The sequence below is a fragment of the Equus przewalskii genome, unplaced genomic scaffold (genome assembly GCF_037783145.1).
Source record: "Equus przewalskii isolate Varuska unplaced genomic scaffold, EquPr2 ChrUn-10, whole genome shotgun sequence".
In the NCBI taxonomy this organism is placed as follows: Eukaryota; Metazoa; Chordata; class Mammalia; order Perissodactyla; family Equidae; genus Equus; species Equus przewalskii.
Window position 1 is genome coordinate 3061289 of NW_027228747.1, and position 10514 is coordinate 3071802.

General features: G+C 51.1%; 1 protein-coding gene across 1 annotated transcript; it reads left to right on the top strand.

The window, feature by feature from the left end:
- The first annotated feature begins 298 nt into the window (after positions 1 to 298).
- Positions 299 to 9466, top strand: LINGO4 (leucine rich repeat and Ig domain containing 4). The gene is made up of 2 exons (XM_070606994.1): positions 299 to 604; positions 3156 to 9466. The coding sequence occupies exons 1-2, from the start codon at positions 399 to 401 to the stop codon at positions 4948 to 4950; spliced, it is 2001 nt and encodes a 666-aa protein (XP_070463095.1). The 5' UTR covers positions 299 to 398; the 3' UTR covers positions 4951 to 9466.
- The last annotated feature ends 1048 nt before the right edge of the window (positions 9467 to 10514 follow it).

Here is a 10514-nt window from a genome sequence, read left to right on the forward strand (position 1 = left end):
GAGTCGCAGAACGTGCTCCACAGCAGACGTTCTGGACTGAGAACTTTCCCCACAAATGATACCCACAGGGGACATTTAGATTGAGAGGTTACACAGAATTGCCCCACATCTGGGAGACTGAAGACAGCCTAAGGAAGGTGCTTGGCTCCAGAGCTCCCCAGAGGGAATCAAGATGTCCGAGAGACCCTTGAGAGCTGCCCAGCTGCTTCTACTGCCCAACCCCTCCGGGCTCCAGAGCCTCCCTCTGTGCTCCCTCCCCCTCATTCACCCTCCTATAGTGGTGCTTGCTGCAGCCCTCCCTGGTTGCTTTATTTATTTATTTTGCACCAACAGGGTTGCTGCAGACTCATTCTCGCCTGGTTTAAAAAGCGAGAGAGGAAAAAAAAAAAAAAGGAGAAATGCTTTCTGGCTCTTTTCTCTACCTCGGTCTTGGCAGCAGCGGCCGCAGCAGCAACAGCAGCAGTGGCGGGCAGCCGGGCAGCCGGGCAGTGGGGAGCGAGGCACACTGGGGAGGTGTGGGGGCCAAGGTGCAGCTCAAATGGGACGGGCCCCCAGCCCTGGACAGATGCAGTGCCCAACTTGATGCCACCCTCCAGCTTCTCCGGTAAGTGCCCCCACTTCCTGTCCCAAAGCTGCAGCTGCCCTTCTCCATACCATTCTCAGAGGCAAGGCCAGACCAGTGTGCCTGTCAAGGCCAGAAGGTTTATGCCCACCCTGCCTGCCCCTTCCACCCCCCCCCCCAGCCAAGCACTGATCCTGGCTCCACGGGACTTTGATGGGAAAACTAAGATGTCCCAGGTGCACCTGGGGGGAAGGACTCCAAGGAGACCTCCCTCTATCCCCTAGTGCTCCCTCTACCTCTGGGAAGGGTTTTTTACGCAACCGGTGTGGCTGTTTCAGAAATTTTTCCTCCAAGAGCCCCCTCCCCACGCAGGCCCCCATGCTTCAATCAGGAGACTGCTTTAAAGAGTTCAAATGTGTCTCTGGACCACCACGGAGAGACGAGAAGAAGAAAGCACCCTATTCCTTGAGGGGATGATGCCCCAGACCCCAGCCCATTTAGGGAGAGAAAGAAGCGGTTCTGACACCTGTCTCTTCCTGCAAAGTGGGTGGAAGCCAGTCTTGTAGCCATGGAGATTGGCAAGGGAAGTTTGTGATTAAATTAGCCACCTTATAAATAAAGAAAAGGGGTTGGCCCCAGATCCCCCAGCCCCTGGCCCAGCAGGCTTTGGGGACTGAGAGGAAACTCACAGGAGTGGGAAGGAGGGAAGCTGGGTTACATGCTTCACTGCACTTTTGCTAAATGCAGAGCAAGAAGGATGAGCAGGAACTGCAGCGGTAGCGATAAAGAGCTAGCTGTCAGGTGGACTTCCCAGAACAGGCACAGAGAGAACGAGGGAGGCTGGGACTTTTCTCTCTCTGAAGAAGTCAGCATGCCGTAGAGACCTGTTAGGTTGGGACAGGGACAAGAGGAGTCTGGCCAGCAGCCTTTGCCTGCCGCATGCCATTCTTTTTTGTGCCCAAGTCTCAAAACGGTGTCCTACATTCCTCTGCTCTTTGGCCTCTTTCTTCAGTTTCCCAGCTACTACAGTTCTCTGAAGTAGCCGTAGGATTGCTGCCAAAACGATGCTTCCAGAGGAGGGTGTAGAGTGGGAGAGGAAGGGGAAGAAATCACGCCATCTCTTAACCTGCCTCTCCTTAGTTCCATGTGGGAGAAAAAAGCAGACCCTGTAGGACCCAGAAAGCCTGGAGCCTGAAAGACCAAAGGGGATCGGGACGTGCAGCTAGAAAGGAGCCCAGGTGTCCTGCCTCCCAGGGAGCATTGGTGGCTCTTGTCCTATCTCTTTAGCCATCCCTTGCCAATTCCAATACCTCCCCTCCCTTGGGGTCTCCTTTGGCGTTGAACAGGGTGAGTCAAGGGCTCTCACCACCTAAGGACCCCTTCTCCTCTGTGACTTCAGTCAGTCTCCAATGGTCATCATAGTCACCATTTTCCTGATTTTGCCCAGGCCCCTGGAACACAGAAACCCACTTTAAGTAGATAGGCTGTTCACACAGCCTGTGCCCAGAGATCTGCTGTGCCAACCAAAGGCTCCCTTACTCCCACCCACAGTGTCTGATTATGTGCTGTCTCTCCTCACTTCTCTGTGCCTCCCTGGCTCAAAATCTGCCTCCTGTATATTACTCAGGCAGCTGAGGCCAAAGGGGACGAGAGATCTCCCTCAGATTCACACGCTCGACTTGAATCAAGACACCATTAAGGAGGGATATAAGAGAAGCCTAAGTTCGAGGACCAAGCAACAAACCTCAAAACTTGGGCATCTCTTGTGTCCCTCACACACCCCAATGTCATCTGTAGGGGAGGAAGGGTTGCCCTTGGAGGTCTTGTGAGGGATTCAAGTGCCCCCTGGATCTTGTGCCATGGCTAATGTGCAGCTTGGCTGTCATCCACATAGGCGTACTGGGGAGATTGGATCTTGCTAGTCCAGGGCCTCAGGCCCTGGGCCAGGCTGGAGGAGGGCAGAGAGGCAGTAAGTGGAGCCTGGGGGGCAGAGAGGCAGTAAACGGAGCCTGGGGCACAGAGTTGAGGCCCGCATGTTTCGCAGTCTTGGATGACTTAGTCAAGGTGAGGCCTCTCTCCAATCAGGATCCAAGGACATGGTTCCCCTGAGCTTTAGACAAAGCTATGGGTAAATAATATGGGAGAAGAAGGGTGGGCAGAGAGGGACAGAGCAGACCTTGGGGAGAGCAGATATGAGGGAGAAGGGACCTGAGGTATTCCTGGATTCACAGATATAGGAAAAAAAAAAAAACATTACAGGGAGACTCAAAGTCACTTCCCTGCTGTTTCCTGTCCCATTCTGATAAAAATTTCCCCACAGAAATCAGGCTTGACGAGGGTTCCATGAGCTAGTGAGCGCTTGGCCTGTCACCCAGGGCTGGGAGGGGGAGGAAAGTAGAGGTTCCCCGAAGAGGAGCCCCAGGAGGCTCCAGGAAGGTGTGCACCAGAATTTCTCCTGGTTCTGCACTCTACTTGCTGGCATTGCTGAGATGGATAGCTCAATGTCTCTCTCCTTAAGGAGGCCCTGGGAGGTCCAGGGTCACCATCATCTGAAGCCACTTTCCCAAAAGGGTCATGTCATCATCTATTCCAGGATTGAAGAGGGGATGGCTGCGGCCACAGCTCCAAAGCAAGCCTGGCCCCCGTGGTCCCTCCTCCTTTTCCTGCTCCTCCTGCCTGGAGGGAGCAGTGGTGGCTGCCCTGCTGTGTGCGACTGCACCTCCCAGCCCCGGGCAGTGCTCTGCGCCTACCGGCAGCTGGAGGCTGTACCTGGGGGACTCCCGCTAGATACCGAACTCCTGGACCTGAGTGGGAATCGCCTGTGGGGGCTTCAGCAGGGAATGTTCTCCCGCCTGGGCCTGCTCCGGGAACTGGATCTCAGCTACAACCAGCTGTCCACCCTTGAGCCTGGGGCCTTTCGTGGCCTACAAAGCCTACTCACCCTGAGGCTGCAGGGCAATCGGCTGAGAATCATGGGGCCAGGGGTCTTCTCGGGCCTGTCTGCCCTCATGCTGCTGGACCTCCGCCTCAACCAGATTGTCCTCTTCCTCGATGGAGCTTTTGGGGAGCTGGGCAGCCTCCAGCAGCTGGAGGTTGGGGACAACCACCTGGTGTTTGTGGCTCCAGGAGCCTTTGCAGGGCTGGCCAAGCTGAGCACGCTCACTCTGGAGCGCTGCAACCTCAGCACGGTACCCGGCCTGGCCCTGGCTCATCTCCCGGCACTAGTGGCCCTAAGGCTTCGAGAACTGGATATTGGGAGACTACCGGCAGGGGCGCTACGGGGGCTGCGGAAGCTAAAGGAGCTGGAGATCCACCACTGGCCATCTCTGGAGGCCCTGGAGCCTGGGAGCCTGCTTGGGCTCAATCTCAGCAGCCTGGCCATCACTCGCTGCAATCTGAGCTCGGTGCCCTTTCAAGCGCTGCACCACCTGAGCTTCCTCAGGGTCCTGGATCTGTCTCAGAACCCCATTTCATCCATCCCAGCCCGAAGGCTCAGTCCCTTGGTGCGGCTCCAGGAACTACGTCTGTCGGGGGCATGCCTAACCTCCATCGCTGCCCATGCCTTCCAGGGCTTGACTGCCTTCCACCTCCTGGATGTGGCGGATAATGCCCTTCAGACACTAGAGGAAACAGCCTTCCCTTCTCCAGACAAACTGGTCACCCTGAGGCTGTCTGGCAACCCCCTGACCTGTGACTGCCGCCTCCTCTGGCTCCTCCGGCTCCGCCGCCGCCTGGACTTTGGCACGTCCCCCCCTGCCTGTGCTGGCCCACAGCATGTCCAGGGGAAGAGCCTGAGGGAGTTTTCAGACATCTTACCTCCAGGGCACTTCACTTGCCAACCAGCCATGATCCGAAAGTCTGGGCCCCGCTGGGTTGTTGCAGAGGAGGGGGGGCATGCTGTTTTCTCCTGCTCTGGAGATGGAGACCCAGCCCCGACCGTCTCCTGGATGAGGCCTCAGGGGGCTTGGCTGGGAAGGGCTGGGAGAGTAAGGGTTCTAGAGGACGGGACGCTGGAGATCCGCTCAGTGCAGCTACGGGATAGAGGGGCCTATGTCTGTGTGGTCAGCAATGTGGCTGGGAATGACTCCCTGAGGACCTGGCTGGAAGTGATCCAAATTGAACCACCAAATGGCTCTTTCTCTGACCCCAACATCACGATGCCAGGGATCCCAGGGCCTTTCTTCCTAGATAGCAGAGGCATAGCTATGGTGCTGGCAGTTGGCTTCCTCCCCTTCCTCACCTCAGTGACCCTCTGCTTTGGCCTCATTGCCCTCTGGAGCAAGGGCAAAGGCCGGGTCAAACATCACACAACCTTTGACTTTGTGGCACCTCGGCCTTCTGGGGATAAGAACTCTGGGGGCAACCGAGTCACTGCCAAGCTCTTCTGACCTTTCCTTCCACACTGTGGACCCAGCCAAGCCAGCTTCAGATCCAAAAGAGGAAGGGAACCAAGACCACTTGGACCAGAACCTAGTCCCAAGCAGCACAGATCTCCCACACCTCCCACCTGCATCGTGCCAGGAGCTAATGATGCCTCCTGATAGAGTCTGCCCCCTTGTGCTTTTGCCATTTGAGGATAAGCATTGTCACCTCCTCCCTGAGAGTCCCGGAGAGCGGGGACATAGACCCCGTAGTAAGCCCAGCCCTCCCCAACCACACACAAACCAGGAAACATAACCAAGGCTCCAGTCTTCTAGTCTAACCACCAGGCTTTCTTTGCACACACTTATACCTTTTTAATAACCAATACCAATTGCCAACCACAACTATAAGATTATTTCAGAGATGGGGCTTGGATGTGCCACTTGCTTCTTGGAGTCTCTGATCCTCAACCAGGGGGTCTCCCTCTCTTTTCTGCTCTGTCCCCTCCCAAGGTGCAAGGAACTAGGGCAGAGGACTTCAGGCTAAGGAGAAAAGGATGCGAGTGTGGGTTGGGGGAGAAGAGACTACACACTGGCACTGTGTCTGCATGAGCCTCCACTACCGGCCTCAGTCTGTCATATCATTAAACCTGCTGCCAAAAGGCCATGACAGTAGCAGCCAAAACTAAACATGATCTCAAGTTTTCTTCAGTCTCTTTCCACCCCTTGTTTCCATCAAATCTCCTTCTTTGCACCCTTTCTGCCTTTATGCCATTGAGTCTGTATCCCAGTGGCCTCTCTGAACCTACTGCAGCCTCACAAACAGGGGTTTATGCAAAAGGCAGTCCACCAGGCCTGGAGAGATCAGCACTGCCAGCCCATTTCACTTTCAACCTTTGCCCTGCACTCTCCATCTCTGGAGATGGAGGAGAGATCTTCCGCCTTCTAATGGATCCCTCTACAGAAATTCCAGCCCAGGACACCCAGCTCCTTCCCTTCTTTCTCATTCTTCCTTCCTTCTCATTCTTGTTGGGATCTCCCTACCATTCCTGTGTCACAGATTCCTAGTGCTCTTGAGGGAAAGCAAGAAGGGAACTCCTGGAAAATGACTAACAAAACCAAGAATCTGCAGTTGTCAAAGGAGAGAGACCCAGAACACAGCAGGACCAGGCTTGGAGGAACAAGGGAGGAGGCACTGCACTCTGCAGTGAGAAGTGGAGGGAAGAGGGAGCAGCAGGAACTGCCTGCCTCGTTAATTCCCACTACCCTTCTGCAGTTTCCCATTCTGGGTGCAGTGCAGCCCCGGGGGAAGCTGCCTCTGGATAGAGGTCACCGTCTTATGCAAACCCCAGATGTAGACGTGGAGTAGGGGGAGGAGATGCTGACTGCCTGAATGTGCTTCAGACGGAGGGCAAAGCAGAGCCAGAAAAAGTAGAGATGTTGAGAGCTCAAGGGACAGGGCAGCAGCCTCAGCAGCATCATCAGAAGTGGAGGAGTGAAGGGAGAAGAAAGGAGCAGGAAGGAGGGACCGAGAAGTGAGAGTCACGTGGCCCTGGGGAGTCTCTCTCTCTTTCTCTCTCTCTCTCTCTCTCTGTAGCAGCATCTGCACAACATCCTTAATTCCCCTCCACACTCAAGCACCCCCACCCATTCCTCACCAAACAATACGCAAGCATCATGAGCTTCCTAAACGACTCCTGCTGCTGTTATCCTTGCTCTGAGACTCGTTAGAAGATTCCCAGCTCAAACTGTCCCTGACAGATGGGAGGAGCCAGCACCATTGAGGAGGCAGCGGACTTTACGACAACCTCTTTGGTGGGGCAGAGGTGGCAATATGGGGGTGGGGCCAGAGGTGAATGTGAGGACCCCGCAGTTTGGAGAGTGAGGCTGGAGAATCTGACAATCTTGAGACGTGGACATCCCTGAGCCTCCAACCCTGCCCCCCAACTACGCACACACAACTCTCAGCATCCCAGCAATCTCCCCTCTCCAGTTGATAAGACACTAGAAAGGTTTCCCCAGGAAGAGCACTTTCCCTCCTCTCTGAAATCTTTCACCATCGGTTTATTAGGTTGGGACGTGGGGGTCAGGTGCTAGAGCCTCTCACTTGAGTCGCCCACTCTGCAATGCAGAAAAGGGTGGAAGCAGCATTGCTGCACAGAGAAATCTTCTCTGGGAAGCCCCCTGAGGCAGTGAGGAACAGATGGCGTGTGTCTGGAGCAGGCGATGCTGCTGCCCGAGTCCCAAAGTCTCCAGAGCAGCATTGTTCAATAGAAATAGAATGTGAGTCATATATGTAATTTCAAATTTTCCAGTATCACATTAAAAAAGCAAAAAGAAACAGATACAATTAATATCAATACTATATTTTATTTAACCCAATGTACTCAAACTACTATTTCAACGTTATCAATATAAAAATTAGTAATAAAATATTTTACATTACTTTTTCATAATAGGTCTTTGAAATCCAGTATATATTCTACACTTACAGCACATTCCAATTTGATCACTAAATTTTCACCAGAAATATCTGATCTGTATTTAGGTTTCACAAAATTCACTGTTGAAAAAGTCAATTCACACATCCAAGTTGTTCCAAACACATTAAAAGTTTTCCAATAACTAAATCAAGTATCAGTCTTAACATTTAAATTAATCAAAATTAAAGAAATTTAAAATTTCATTCCTAAGTCACACTAGCCATGTTTCAAGTGCTCAGTAGCCACATGTGGCCAGGGGCTACTGTACTGAACAGCACAGCTCCAGACACTACAACTCTGGGCATAGACTAGGGCTTCCTTGGCAGCGGTGGGCAAAGTATCCCTCAAGAAGCACATTCAACTTAGGGGAAATGTCTGTGGAGCTATCCCCCACTACCACGCCTTATTCTCCTTACACAGCTTTTCCAGAATACCTCCAAGGAACGAAGCCCGTTCATATAACCAGGCTATCGGGCGGAGCATTTCCACAGCTTGCCCCGTCATCAGCAAGCTGGCCCCTCATCTTACCTGTCTGGGAAGGCTGTCCTTAGCTCAGGTGCGACTGTACAGGCTGGTGAATGTGTGTGTCAAGTGTGTGAATGCAACCAGGGACACATGTGGGTGGTATGTGTACATGTGCAGGGATGTTATGGTCCACATTGTGGGGGCAATCCAACAGAGGCTCTCCACAAGGTGAGACAGTAGTAGAGAGACAAGATAAATTTATTGAGGGCCTATTCTATGTCAGTGACTATATATATGTTTTCTTATTTAATCCTCATTCAACCCTATAGATAGGGCATCTTAGTTGATGAACTAAAGGTCAAATAGATTGAGTAACATGCTCAAGTACACAGAGCTAGTTAGCAACAGAGCTGAGTTTGAACTCAGGGCTGTCACAAAACCCAAATGCCTTCCACCATACTGCCACACTGCCCTAGCCACTGTCTGCTCTTATAACTCCTTCCCAGGGCCTCTCATCTGCAGGACCTGAGCTGTGAGAAAGGTAAAGTCAAGGGTCATCTTCCACCCGACTCACTCTGAACAACTCTTTTAGGGGCACTGGGGTCAGTTGTTGATCCTCACCTTCCTTCAGCAGCCCTAATGCACCTGATGCAGGAAGCTGAGGGTTGGCTGGTTTTTACTCTTTCGCTCAGTCCCCTCCCCCAAGGTCCTTGCTGTCTCTGCCCCAGAGACCAGCAGAAAGCAGCAGAAATTCCAGGAATCCGATGGACTGCACTGAAATGCCTGGCTGCCAGCAACAAAGCCTCTCATGGTGAAAAATAGAGGCTTCCGATTTCTTAGGCCCTTGTCTAGGTTCTCACCTCAACAACCTCGTAGGGTACAGGGAGGCTGCTCAGGAACTTCTCATATGGAGGAACAGTCTGAGCTGTTTCAGATTCGAGGAGAATTTGACTCTGCCCACCTTCTGCCTACCCTGCTTGACAGAACTCCGTGAGTCCTCTTCCTTCAAACTGCTTTGTAAGGGGAATTCAGCAGGAAGACTTAGAGCTGGATGGTAGCGGCCAGGAGGGCTGAGGAGACTGTCTCTCTCCTAGGACACCTGCCACAGTTCATCACTCTGATCTAAAGACTGAGGAGTAATACCAGTGTAATTTCTGATACTAACGCACATGCTCCCAGTTGCTGGTTTCTGGTGAAGAGCCTTGAGTGATGGAGGAGGAAGGGGAGACTCCTACAATGGGCAAAGGGAATGTGCTGTTTTCCAGAAACTCAGATAGCTGAACACCATTTGAACGGATCGTTTGCATGTGGTCCGAGAAGGGAACTCTGAGAGCAGCCACGGCTCTGGAATCAGGCTCCTTACCGTCTCTGAGAACGCCTCGGTGCCCAGTCCTCCAGCTGAAGTCTACTTTCCTGCTTTGGTTTACTGAGTGGAAACACTTGCTCATTGCACTCACCTCCCATTGAACCCAGACCTTATGTTAACTAGTTTCACCTACTGCCTCCTGTGTTACCCTGTTCAGAACACCCTTCAAAGAAAGAGAATGGACTCTTAAGAACTGGAGACAAGAATAAAGCAATTACAATTCACCCAATCCCAGGCTCTCGTAACTACTGGTTTCAGTCCTAATTTGGGCTCTTAGAGGTGAAATGAGACGACAAATCCCAAATACACAGGGACTAGAGATTGAGTTTGGAATTATCTCCCCTAAAGTTACCCTTCTACTCCCCAATCATCCTACCCAGCCAATTAGAAGTCAACCTTCCTTTGAAAAATTTCCAGGAAAAGTAATTACACCTGCTTTTCACTGCTCTGATTAGGAAATTCCTCCTATGGTTTAATTTTTAATCCATCTTTTTGGACTTCCACTTCATTTCTCTTTTTTGCCCACTTCCTCCCACTGGAGCTGGAAGATGAGCCCATAAAGTAGGCCTGTGCTTTTTGTAGCAACAATGGACGGACGTTCTTCCTTGGGTCTGAACTACTCTTTTACCTTTTTAGAAGTAAAAATAGCTATAGCAATCAAGGCACTCAAATACCTAGGAATAATCTTAAAAACAAATGTGTAAATTCCATATGACAAAAACTTTAAAATGCTACTGATGGGGCATTAATGACTTAAACATGTATATAGGAAGATTCTATATCATAAATACAATTCTGCCTTAGGTAATCTAAAAATACGTGATTCCAATCAAAATAATGTTAACATTACAATTGAAAAGTAAATTGTGGTATACTCCCTCAATATACTATTACACAGTAATGAGAATGAACGGACTAAAACTACACACAACAAGATGGCTCAATCTCACAAAAATAATGTTTAACAAAAGAAGCCAGACACAAAAGACTACACACTGTGTGATTCTCTTTACATAGAAAATAAAAGGCAAAACTAGTTTCTGCCATTAGAAGTCAGAAGAGTGGTTACCCTTGAGGGGAGTAGTGCCTGAGAAGGGACACAAGCCATTCAGGCTTGCTGATAACGTTCTGTTTCTTGATCTGGGTGTTGGTTACACAAATGTGTTCCATTTTTGAAAATTTATCAAGATGTATACTTTTCATTTATGTACTTTTCTATATGTTGTACGTCAATTTTTTAAATTGTGGTTTAAAAAACCACAATGTACATCAATTTT

Coding starts and splice junctions, on each gene's coding strand:
- LINGO4 (XM_070606994.1), top strand. CDS start 399: ATGCTTTCTGGCTCTTTTCTCTACCTCGGTCTTGGCAGCAGCGGCCGC. Junction 605..3,155: donor GCCACCCTCCAGCTTCTCCG/GTAAGTGCCCCC, acceptor CATCTATTCCAG/GATTGAAGAGGGGATGGCTG.